This window comes from Podarcis pityusensis, assembly GCF_964106645.2.
Source record: "Podarcis pityusensis genome assembly, chromosome: 8".
Taxonomy (NCBI): Eukaryota; Metazoa; Chordata; class Lepidosauria; order Squamata; family Lacertidae; genus Podarcis; species Podarcis pityusensis.
In genome coordinates, this window is record NC_138033.1 from 30738316 (window position 1) to 30751322 (window position 13007).

The window sequence follows — 13007 nt, forward strand, 5'->3', positions numbered from 1 at the left end:
GAAATGCAATTATCGTTTGGATTTTGCACTTCTCCAAAATTTGCAATATAGTCCTCAAATTTTTAAAAGGTCAACATTCATTTTATGAAAATGTATACTTTAAGATTAAGTATGTTTAGAAATGCACACATTGATATGAAATGTGTACTATGTCAAATTTACATGTGCCAATTTATAAATCCATTCTGTCTCATTTATGCTTTATCCCAAAGTATGTGTTTATAATTAAATACCTATTTTGTAACAAAATAGGCATTTAAATACAATTTTCACATTATATATATATATATATATATATATATATATATATATAATGTGATTTTATATATATATATATATATATATATATATATATATATATATATATATAGATTAATGCAGAAACAAGTATGGAATGTAGTTATGAATAAACACATGTGAAATTAACACAACCAGAAACAGATTAACCCTAACTAACAACCCCTCCACCTGGGCAGTGATCTCCAACAGCCCTCTTATGAGGAATGAGGGGAGAAAATCAATGCAGTTTCAATTTAAAGGAAAACCTACTTAATTCACACTTTACGAAACAATTCACAAACCAAACACAGCCAGCCTTTGAAATTCACACTTCTCTGAATTTTGCAATGCCAAGTAACATGTTCAAAAAAGCTTTGAGGAAGTGCCTATATTAGGCAAAATTGCATACAAAATGTGAATATGCAGAGAAATTTGCATTAAAATGCTGGTGAATTTCCATGAGGACTTAAAAATATGTAAACTGATGGGGAAATGTGGAGAATTGGTTAGAAAAATGAGAAACGGAGACAAACAAAAATTGACAGGGTCATCCATGTCCAACCTCAATACCCTTCACCTGCCCTGGGGAAAGTGTTGGAGGGATCAAGCAGCGTCCCCTCACCCAGAGAGATCAGTTGCTGGGCCCTTACTTGATGGCTTCTTAGTCATACTTTGCTTTTCCTTGCCAAAGCAGAAGCTGATCTCTGCAAAGCAAGTGCTTGGGTTTCATTAGGGCACTGCAGCCTCATCAACAACAAAACTTAATCTTCCCTTCGGGAGAACTCCAAAAGGCTGGCAGCAAACCCTGGAGAAGATTGTGCTTACCACAAACAAAAGAGAAGCTCTCAAGGAGGGAGGGGTGTCCCTATGGGGCAAAAAGAGTGTCTGTGTTTTAGAAATGGGGGAAATTAGTGAGGTCAGCATGGGGGAAATCAGATAGCAAGGCATCGGTTTTCAAATGCAGAGAAATTCCATGCCTCATCAGTATATTCAGACCCACCAAGGCTTCAGCAGACACGTGCATAATGTTGAGACTGACCATGCTTTTCCTTGCTTTGGCCTCTGCTTGGAGGTTCCACAAATACAGGATTTCAGTGAAGGATGCTAGAGTTTTGGCCATCAGCCCTCTGAAAGGGCCCGAAGGTTTGAGAAGGCCGAAAACAAGCAGATATTCTTTGATGTACCTCTATCTCAACAGAGATAGCCTTGCCTCAGTTATCCATGCTCTAGTAACCTCCAGTTTAGGCTGTTTTGATACACTGTGTGTGAGCCTGCCTTTGAAGTCTGCTCAGAAACTGCAGTTAGCGCAGAATGTGGCTATTGGAGTGCTTAACTGGGACCAGGTACTTATGTTCACATTATACCTATGCCCTGTGAGCTACGCAAGATCCCATTCTTTTTCCAGGCTCAGTCCAAAGTGCTGTTCTAGATACAGTGGTACCTTGGGTTAAGTACTTAATTCGTTCCAGAGGTCCGTACTTAACCTGAAACTGTTCTTAACCTGAAGTACCACTTTAGCTAATGGGGCCTCCCGCTGCCGCTGTGCCGCCAGAGCACGATTTCTGTTCTCATCCTGAAGCAAAGTTCTTAACCAGAGGTACTATTTCTGGGTTAGTTGAGTCTGTAACCTGAAGCGTATGTAACCTGAAGCGTATGTAACCCGAGGTACCACTGTATTTAAATCCTGAGGACCAAGGAACTTGAAAAAGTGTGTCTTCATCTGCTCCTGCCTATCCATGGAGATCTTCAGTGGAGGGCATCCTTGCAGGTGCCCCACCATCTGACATGAAGCAGGAGGCTACTAGAGAGCAGCCTTCTTGTTGGTGGCACCCCAGGTGTGCAACGCTCTCCCCAGAGGTGACCACCTGGTTCCTACCATCATGTCTTTTCAGCCTCCAAAGACCTTCCCTTCCAAGCTTTTCAGATACAATTTTAATCTGAAAACTGACTGTTTTATATTTCTGTGGCCTTGGGTTAACTTGTACTTGCATTTTAATTGTTTTCTTTTTTCTTATTTCACCATCCCACCCTGAGAATATGATTGAAGGGTGGTATAAAAACACCTAAAACAAAATGAATAGGTGAAACCCATTTTTTGCTGCATTGCAAGACATCCGTTTCTAGGGCAGAGACTGCGTGTTCAAAATTCAAACCATTTCCATCATGCATTACTACGGCCTTCTGCCACCTGGTGCCTCCAGATGCTTTGGGCTTGGCTGTACTGGCTGGGGCGGATGGGAGTCATGGCCCAAAATGTCTGGAGGGTCACTGGCTGAGGAAGATGCTACAGAGTATCATCTTCTTCACCCAAAGCTGTGTCCCTTTTCTCCCCACCTCCATTTGTCCAGTCCTGGTACACTGATGCAGACCCATGGCTTCAGCCCATGCTAGTATCCGTGAACCTTGGCTTCAGTCCAGATTGTTTCCAGACATCTGGCAAAATAATCCATTAGATTAAGATAATTTCCAGTCTAAAACAAGTCTTGTACACCCCTAAACCAGAATTACTGACTCCATCTGTGCTCTGGTTTGCTTTCAACCTTTCTTGCAGTTTCCTAAATGATTTCCAATTAAGTCATTAGCCTCTAGCACTGTTGCTTTTACTCCCTCTAGCCCTTCATCGTCAATTATTATTACTATTATTTTGCTACAGCATGATGGAAACCTATTGCCTTTGGCAACAAAAGAAACAAGAATTAAAATCAGCTTATAGTTCAGTGAGAAAGCCCAGACTTGGATGAAGGTGGTCCCATATTTAATCCTTGCCAACTCAGGATCTTGTGGAATAATACTAAAAGAAGAATTATTCCAGCTTTAAATTCCCAAAGAGTTACTTTCAGCCCATGTAAACACCACCAGGCTAGATGGTTGGATGGTCTGACAGTATCAGACAGCTTCCTATGTTCAGGACCCCCAAGAGGCTATTTTTCTATTTATGTCGCTAAATTCATGTTCTCTTGTGCACTACTATGAAAGATAAAATATTGGTGTTCAGTCTGCTTTTCTTCTTCTTTTTTGGTCACCCTACGTTAGGGATGGGGGAGAAATTTGGTACTGTTAGCATTTACAGGTAAACCTACCTATTCACTCTTCCTGAAACACACACAGACTGCGACCCAGCCATCCCTTGGAATTCACTTGCCTCCAGACTTTGAAATGCAGTTCATTGGCTAATTAAAGTGTATAGAAATGCATATAATGGAGTAAAATGTGCATTAAAAATGCACATATTCATGAAAACAGCAGCTATATTTACGTGATGGGAGAAAATATATTTATTTGTCCAGGTGTTTGGAGCAGGATGAAGTTGATGCCGATTGGAGCTTAGGCTTAGTGCTGCTGTTTTTTAAAATAATGGATGCATGGTTTTCTTCTGTTTTATTTTATATCACTGTTCATAATTTATGGTGCATATTGCAAACAACCCTGTGCTCAGATCTGGAGGGAAATTGGGGTATAAAAACTCTGAAATAAATGAACAGCTATGATAAGTTTTCATTCCAAAATAAGGAGCAGGGCACCAAAGAGTGCTGTTGGGCTTTGGGCTGTATAAGCTGCCATCTCTCAGATAATACAAGGCCCTGTCATGGTGCTAATGAAATCAGCCACTCTAGACAAGACACTGTCTCAGTACACTGAGTGATGTAATACAGTGCCAGGCTAATTGCTTGTTTAGCATAGCCTTGAAGGTTCGCTTTAAATGCCTCCTTGTCTGAGAAGTGAAAAAAACAAGAGGCATTTATGCATAATCCCTTCCATCACCCCGGTTCTAGTTATTGATCTGGAGTAATACTATAAAAACGATTCCCGGGGTGTTTATGCAGATAATTTTAATTGCAACACAGTCTGTTCTAACTTTCCCCTTCCTGAAGCTTCAAAGTGGGGTGGGGGGTGACAAAAACTGCTCCCCTACCCTGGTCATTGAAACTTGATATTTATAGTGATATGTGTACCCACCCAAATCCTCACTAGTGTTAATCCAGGGTGGCGCTGTGGTCTAAACCACAGAGCCTAGGGGCTTGCCGATTAGAAGGTTGGCAGTTTGAATCCCTGCGACGGGGTGAGCTCCCATTGCTCGGTCCCTGCTCCTTCCAACCTAGCAGTTTGAAAGCATGTCAAATTGCAAGTAGATAAATAGGTACTGTTCCGACGGAAAGGTAAACGGCATTTCCGTGCGCTGCTCTGGTTCGCCAGAAGCAGCTTAGACATGCTGGCCATATGACCTGGAAGCTGTACGCCGGCTCCCTCGGCCAGTAAATCGAGATGAGTGCCGCAACTCCAGAGTCGTCCACGACTGGACCTAACGGTCAGGGGTCCCTTCAGCTTTACCTTTACACAATGTTTATGCTAAGCCAGAGCTCACCATGACTCAGCCTTGGCCATGGGGTTTTTCGGTTCCAGAGCTCTACCACTCAACACCTGGATTACATTCAGCAGTGCCCCAGAGAATATACAGAGTGCTAAAAGAACACGGTGCATCCCCACATGCTGAGGACCAGGGAGGATAAAGCTTTCATCACACCTCTCTTTTCTTTCGATTTTGTTGTGTTAACCACCAGAAAGTGTCAGTTCCATGTACTTCCTTGTTAGCTGACAGGAGGAGCTGTGGAAAGTGGGTTGCTTCACCTGCTGGATTTCTACTGGTCAAGCAACTGAATGATTTAAAAAGATGCAAAGGTGGCGCTCCGGGAGACTCCCTGCATTCCTCATTCTTGGCCTTGTGCACTCTACATGTACACACCACCCCTGCTCCATTATCGGTTTTACATTCCCAGCATTTGGGCAAATCATTTAAGTTTGCCGCCAATTAGTCCAAGCCACATTTCCCCAAAGGGACCTGCTGCTGTCTTATTAAAGCTAATTGGAAGAGAGCTTCTGGCGGCTGAAGGTAGCCTGTTAACCCCTGGCTGTCTGATTCTTTGTTAAAAATTTATTGGACCCTCTCCTCACCTCAACCCAGCAACAGGGGTGAGGAACATTTTTCAGCCTGAGGGTTGCATTCCCTGTTAACCAGACCTCTGGAGTTGCCCCATTTTCTGCCCCCAAATCATCTCTAGATAAGGCGATCTAAAATTTATTTCCCCAAATATTCTACACTGGAATTCAACTCCTACAACACATGCAAGTGGTTGGTGGGGCCAAAGTGGGCATGGCCACCACACACAACACACTCTCTCTCTGTCTCTCTCTCTCTCTCTCTCTCTCTCTCTCACACACACACACACACACACACACACACAAGCTATTATAAATATATTTTAAGCCTAACCCATGCGTAGGCAAACTAAGGCCCAGGGGCTGGATCTGGCCCAATCGCCTTCTAATTCCAGCCCGTGGACAGTCTGGGAATCAGGGTATTTTTACATGAGTAGAATGTGTCCTTTTATTTAAAATGCATCTCTGGGTTATTTGTGGGGCATAGGAATTCGTTCATAATTTTTTTAAAAAATATAGTCCAGCTCCCTACAAGGTCTGAGGGACAGTGGACCTGCCCCCTGCTGAAAAAGTTTGCTGACCCATGGCCTAACCTTTTCCTCCCCAGCTGTGATGCTTCTGCAAACACCTCCATGCTCTGTAGTATTTTTGAAAAAATCCTCCTAATGGATCCAGTAGAATATTTTCAAGCCTAAAAGCTGCACAGGGTGGCAGGCAGAACAAGGAGGAGGCAATGCAGGCTAGATAGAGGCCACCCCGGGGAGCCACATTGGCTTGTGTGTCACTGATTCCCCACCCCTGCAAAACAAGGTTGTGGATACAGCTTTTTTAAGTTAGTGGAGTAGGAATGGATTTCTACTCTGCAACTGCCTACCCACAGGAATTTCAGCTGTGTGACCTTCAGTGATTCATTTCGAAGAAGAGGTCTTCTGGACCCAGTTTGTTTGGATGAGAACTGGAATGACCGGTCTTGCTTCCTGATATGTGCAAACTGGTTGTGGAGAATTGGCAGTTTGGATAGGCATGTGCTCATATAAGTACTTTTTCATGAAAACGCCATGGCTAAATTCTAGTACTGGGGGATTTAGTTATTAGGGTTTTACTCTCCACCACAAATCAATGTGTAATTGGAAAAGCTTTGCAAAAATAAAGAATGTCTTTAAATTTGCCTGAATTCAAGTCCCTCTGATTTCCACAAGTGAAACAGATGCTTAACTCTCTCCCACTGAAATCACTGGGCCTTAAGAGTTCTTTTGGCTGGATTGTGCCTAGCCAAAGTTGTCATCCTAAACAGGTTTACTAAGAAACAATCCCGGTTCAGCTCAATAGGATTCACTTCTGAATAATCATACTTATGATTAGGCTGCACACTTCCGCAGAACTCACACCATACTGAATACAGTGAATATTACCTACAGATACACCTGTATGGGATCTGGCTGCACCTCATAGGAATGAAAAGAAAGCTTGCCAACTTCTTGAACGGCCGCTGCTTTTTTGTGCTTTAAACAACAGCCTGATCTCCTGAGGTTAGCCGATGAAAATGCCATGTAAAGCTTCACCTGCTAACTCCCACCTCTCCAGCTCCTGTCTGGGTGCTGTTAGGGGTGGTCATATGGGGCACAGGCTCCAAATCTTTTCCTGTGTGCCCCAAGTGTTCCGAGTGTGTGTGTAAGGGTGGTGAACTGGCAGTGGTGATCTGAATCATTGCATAGAATATTAATTTGGGAAAATAAATTGAAGATCACCTTATCTAGAGATGATTTGGGGGCACAAAATGGGGCAACGGAAAGAAAATTGAATTATAACAGGATCCGTTGGGAAATTAATTGGGGCAAATGAATGGAAAAGGAACTGGTTTGGGGGTAGAGTGCAAAATAACCGAAGAAGAATTAATTTGGGGCGATTTGGATGGGAAGTCAGTTGGCTTGCCTTCTGTGACATTTAGATTCTAAATTTGCACCCACAATACAAATTAGCATATTCAATTGTTCTGCAAATTCTGCCTATGGACATAGGTCTCAAATCTTTTAAGTACCTGGGAATGGCTCTGGCTGCTGTTCAATTGAGAAAATCAGCCAAACCAGCTATTTCCTGGGCATAACAGCGTATGAGCAGCCTTGGTGGAACAAACCAAAGGCATATGTAGTCCAAATCCTGCTTCTTACAGCAGGCCACCAGATGCCCTTGGGAAGGAAGCCCACCAACAGGATATGAGCACAATAGCTTTCTCCAGCTGCTAAACCCCGGCAAGTGGCAATTCAGAGGCAGGCTGCCTCTGACCCTGGAGGTAGCATATCACAACTCAGCCAGTAAAACACAAAACTCTTAATCTCAGGGTCGTGAGTTTGAGCCTCATATTGGGCAAAAGATTCCTGCATTACATGGGGTGGACTGGATGACGCTTGGGGTCCCTTCCAACTCTACAATTCTATGATCTACTTTGCATCCTCACCTTCCACAAGTTTACCCACTCCCCTTGATAAGCTGGTAATGCTACCAGAAAGAGGTATGGCACAAGATCTATCAGTAGCCAAGCATGCTCTCAGTCAATTAGGAAATCTCCATCAGTTAATCATATGAGTTTCAACTGGTTAAAGCTGCATGAAGCAACATTATGAAGGGCAAAGGTACTGCATACGGTGCAGCAGTAGAGTGGTCACAGATGCGGCCAAAAAACAAAGGAAGTGCATTCACACACACCCCACTACAAAAAGAGAGTTGCATAAAACTGAAGAGGCTAATTTATAGGTTCAATTAGAAATAATTACTATAATTTAAATAGAAACATGATATGTCTCACCATAGTGGGGAATAAGAGTATAACCAGGTGATCCGTTGTGTGTGCCTACTTAGTCAGTTGCCCAGGTGCTGTCCACTACTGATGGTGCTAACCACTTTGAGCCCCTCTCCTGGTCTCCCTTCTTGCAGTTATTTAAACAGAACGTGGACAGAATGGCTCTTCAAGTAGTGACTGACTGATAAATATTCCCTTGCTAGCAGATTGCAAGGTGGGGAAATCACTGCTTGTCTTGATACAACCTTGATCTAGGATGGGGACCTGTAGCTCTCCAGATGTTGTTTGACTTCCAGCTGGAGTCTCAGAAGATTTTGAGGGCACTAGGTTGGAGAAGGTGGACTTAGGAGAACATTCTCCAAATGTTCTGTCAAGTTTTTCAATAGACCAACTGTTGAACAACTGCAGGAGTACAGTCCACCAGTGACACTGGGTATCCAAACATGATTTTTATTGTGCATTCATAATGATTAGTGCTTATGATGGAATAGGAGCAGTTGTACGCAAAATCCCACTATGAGAAGATGTGCAGATGGCCCAGTGTAAACTAATTCAAAAGCAAAACAGAACAAAACCACAGTCCTGTATGGATGGTCCATCAACTCAGTTCATCCCAAGCTACCTAAAACTGTCAGTTCAGAGGTTGCAGCCCAATACCCACTGACCTAGGAAGGGTCCCATTGAACTGAATGGGTCTTGCTTCTGAATGAAAATGTAAAGGACTGCACTGTAAGGTAACAATCCTATGTATCCTTACTAAGAATAAACTTCACCCTGCTTACTAGGCTTGCTCCAAAGTAAAAACATGCAGAATTGGGCTGTATGCCTCCCACCAAAGTGGACAGCTTCATGTCTTCCTGTGTTCCATGGACTGCTTTAATGTGGGGAATTAGCACAGGGGCCAGGACCTGACCTCTTCCTCTTGCACAGAGGCCCCAATCCAAATCACACACACACAATTATTTCTGAGTACAGAAAAAAAAATTGGAAGCTCCAAACACGGAATTCCTGCATAAATCTAGCTGGGTAGTTAGTCGCAATGGACTTTGGCTGGACTTTGGCTACGGTTGCCAGTTCAGCAGGGAAAAAAAGGACTGACATGCTCTTCTGCCTTTAATAACAGCTATAGAAACCAGCAAGTGAAACACTTGACAACATGGAAATTATCATTATTTATATATTTAAGTCATTTTTACCCACTGTTTAAAAATAGAAAATTTTATTTCAATGTGACTCCCAATATTAGAACACAACAAGAATACAACCAGAGAGTTAAATATAAAAAAATGTATATAAAGCAGCATTTACTCATTAAAAACCACACAGAAGAAAAAAGCTATCAAAACCCACCTAAAGAGATTTATACTTGTCAATGCGTATGGATCAAACTGTTACCAAAGGTACTGTAACAAAGAGCAGTAAAGATGTTGGCAAACCTGACTGGTGATTGTAAGACGATAAACAAAATATTGTGTAGAAGATTTTGGGGTATTAATTTATGGCAGAAACACATGCAACCCAAACCTAAGCCTTATTACTTAGAGATAACACCCACTGAACCGATTCCCAAGTAAATCTGCATAGGAGGACCACTGCCTTAATTTGCATGATGAGTTATTTATTTCAAGCTTCTAGGAGTCTCTGTGAGAAAAAGGATTCTAAATATTCTAAACATGAAACACCGTGATGCATATTTTTACACTGTTGGCAGGGAAACACTTGGAGTAAAAAGTACACACACTTCGGGGGGATGGTTTTCCCCCCAGAGATGGTCACTTCCAGTTGGGTTGCCATGTTTGTTTTTAACTCACTCTGCTGCTGCGCCTAGAACAGCCACCCAGCATGCAAAACCACAGCAGATGCAAGCTTTTCCAGTTGTGGAGCAAAATTAAAGGTGTTGTTAGATTACAGCTCCCATTAGCACCAGCCAGCATGGCCAATGGCCACGGGAGCTGTCGTCTAACAACACCTGGAGGGCCACATGTTCCCTATCACTGAGCCAAGTGGCGGGGAGCATGTTATGGGGCATAGACGGGCAGGTTGCTGCAAAAGGCATAAGATCACCAGGATCAGTCACAGAAAAAAAAGTCAGAACTCTTTCCTAGGAGGGGGTAATAATGCACTCCTCCATAACACTGGAGGGGGACATCTGCAGAACTGATGACCAACAGCCCTCTGGAGCACATACCCCAGAATTCCTTAGGACCTGTAGGAAAAAGACAAGTTCTGTGCATGCACACACACCAGTCCCCACCCAACCCCTTTAGTCCGTTCGTTGCTGGGCGTGGGGTTGAATTAAAACCCAGGCTGGCCCTTTGTCGAACTTAAGAGAGTATCACAGCCGAGAGTAAATTGCAGCCGCTTGAATACAACCCAGGAGACCAGAAGGCTGCGCTCCCTTCCTAGACAACATCCATATTGTTCCCAAAGAGAACATCTCCCGACTTGAATAAAAACAAGCCGGCGGTTAGTAGCTACTCACCTCCCCGCTTCTCCCTGCTGCCACTGGCGAAGAGCTGCTCCCCGCTGCCTCCTGCATGCATCCACCTGTCTCTCGCAGCCTTTCCCTGCTTCTGCTGTTGTAGAAAGATGCTTGCCAGGATCTGACGATGCAGCCTTAAACGAGCGGGGTGGGTACCAGCTGTCTCTCTCAGCAGTGGCAGCACAGCATCCCCTTCTGGAAATCACAGCTGGGGCGGAGGCAAGGGAAAGCCCAACTGTTGGACGGTGCTACTCTGAGCTGTGCTGTTCAGATGCAGCTGCTGCTCCGGTTAAGAAAACACTGGGTGCATGCATACACACACACACACCTGTCTCCACCCTGCAGTGTTGCTTCCATCTCAGCATGCAAATCATCAATTGCCTTTTTTGCCCAGTGGGGATATCAGCTCTCGTTGTCTGGGTACCAGACTGGAACACAGAATCATACAGCGTCAGGTTGGAAGGATGGGACACCAAAGATCCTCTAGTCCAACCCCCTGCAATGCCAGAATCACAGCTAAAGAACCCTTGACAGGTGATCATCCAGCTTCTGTTTAAAAAATAGCAATGAAGGAAAGTCCAACACCTTCTTTACTGCAGGAGTGGTAAATCCTGTGGATCTCCAGCTGTTGCTGGGACTACATTTCTCACCAGTAGTCAAGCTGGCTGCAGAGGCTGATGGGAACTGCAAATGCAAAACATCTGCAGGGCACTAGATTAGCTTCCCCTGATACACGGATGACCATATCACCTTATTAAATAAATACTAGCTCATCAAATAAAGCTTAAGGATGCATTACATATATAGATCACCATAAACCGGTACAGTTCTTAGTTAAATCTCTTATTCTTTTCTGGTGTTTTATTCCTCTGGACACGTATTATAAGTACTGTACACTTAATTAGTATATTGACTGTTAAAACCCCGTATCAGTCATTTTTATTGTTTATGTGGAGAATTATCCAGAATTTCTCGTTTAATATGCTGGCTGTTTGCCGTAACAAACATTGACTGACTGACACATAGATCAGCTCCTGATCGGTAGACTGTTTTGCTTCCTTAATATTTATAAAAATGTTTATATTTTGCTATTAATAATAATAATAATAATAACGAGGAGGAGTCGCAACAATTATAAATAAATTCATGCAATAAAAACCAGTGCTTTTTTCTAGGGGTACCCAGGGGCACTGGCACTCTTTTTCTCCCTTTCAAATGTTAAAAGTGTGGCACTTACTGTAACAACTTCATGGTGAGCACCGGGCACTTATTTTAAAAAGTATCAAAAAGTTAGAATCGGAGCTCAGCCAGCTGTTATGGAAATACGGTACATGTTGTTTAATTGCCTGCATAAGCCTGATGGAATAAAAAAGTTTTTAGCAGGCATTTAAAAGAAACTCTATTGGCAGAGAGTTCCACAAGACACTGCCAATGACACTCACTGCCAGCTGGGCTGGGCGTGCCAGTTTTCCAGTGGGGGTGGAAAACTAGCCTGCTCTTGTGCCTTTATCAGAAACTTTGTCTGCAAGAATATCAGGAGCTGAAGCTTTCCAAACACAAAAAGAAATGTTAACACCCAGTAACATCTGTCATTACCTGCTACGAAGCACACAACTAGAGTCACCAGTTGAAACGTTGGCAACTCCAAATCTAAGCCAGGTTGATAAATACCATTTGAATTTAAACTTTATTGTTTAAATTGAGGGATCCTCAAGGGTCATCTAGCTCAACTCGCTGCGATGCAGGAATCTCGGCTAAAGCATCCCTGATACATGGTCATCCAACCTCTGATTAAAAGCCTCTAATGATCCTAGGGCCGTCCACCACCTAGGGAGTCTGTTCCACTGTCAAAACAGCTTTCGCCCTGAAAAAGTTCTTCCTAGGGTTTAATCAATATTTGAATGTTTAATCAAAGTCTCCTTTCCTGGGTTTTCAAGGATGCTGTGCTTACTCAGAAAACATTCCTTAGAGCTAAGCCCCCTTTAAGAAGAGAGGAGTGGTGCCCTGCAGGCCATCTTTCAGCTCCCCATAGGTCTCCTTGTCCACAATGTGACCGGGGATCAATTAATTAATTCCTCACAGCTGGCCCAGCTGCAAATCCCTCAATTCCGGCCAGACTTTGTTCTGCCCTTCCTGTATGGGCCAGAAGGAGAAACTATTAACTATTAACTATTTGTGTATTTTTTAGCGCCCTTGCCAAAACCATGCATGAGCAGGATATTCCTTTCCTGGAAAATGCTTTATGAAGATTCCATTCTGATCATAACATACATTTGTCTTACTGAACGAACCTGCTTTTCTAAAACATTCTAGTCAAAGCAGCTATGAGAAAGAAATAAAAACAGCACATTATTTACTTTTTAAAAACTTATTTTAGGAAATAAAATGTACAAAAACATTGAACGTGGCTGCACAATATATGCCACAAGAGTTTGAAAGTTAGATAAAAGATGCAAACAGGCGCTCCAACCTCTAATCAGCAAGAAACTCCAGGGATTCCTGTGCTTCCTCAGG

At 43.1% G+C, this 13007-nt stretch overlaps 1 protein-coding gene across 2 annotated transcripts in view; it reads right to left on the minus strand.

The window, feature by feature from the left end:
* Positions 1 to 11010, minus strand: part of RIMS3 (regulating synaptic membrane exocytosis 3) — a 56577-nt gene extending 45567 nt beyond the window's left edge. For both annotated transcript variants that reach the window (XM_081019578.1, XM_081019580.1), the window contains exon 1: positions 10494 to 11010. In XM_081019578.1, the coding sequence (XP_080875704.1) occupies positions 10494 to 10550 (57 nt within the window). In that variant the 5' untranslated portion in view covers positions 10551 to 11010. The remainder of the gene's footprint in view (positions 1 to 10493) is intronic.
* Between the last annotated feature and the right edge of the window lie 1997 nt (positions 11011 to 13007).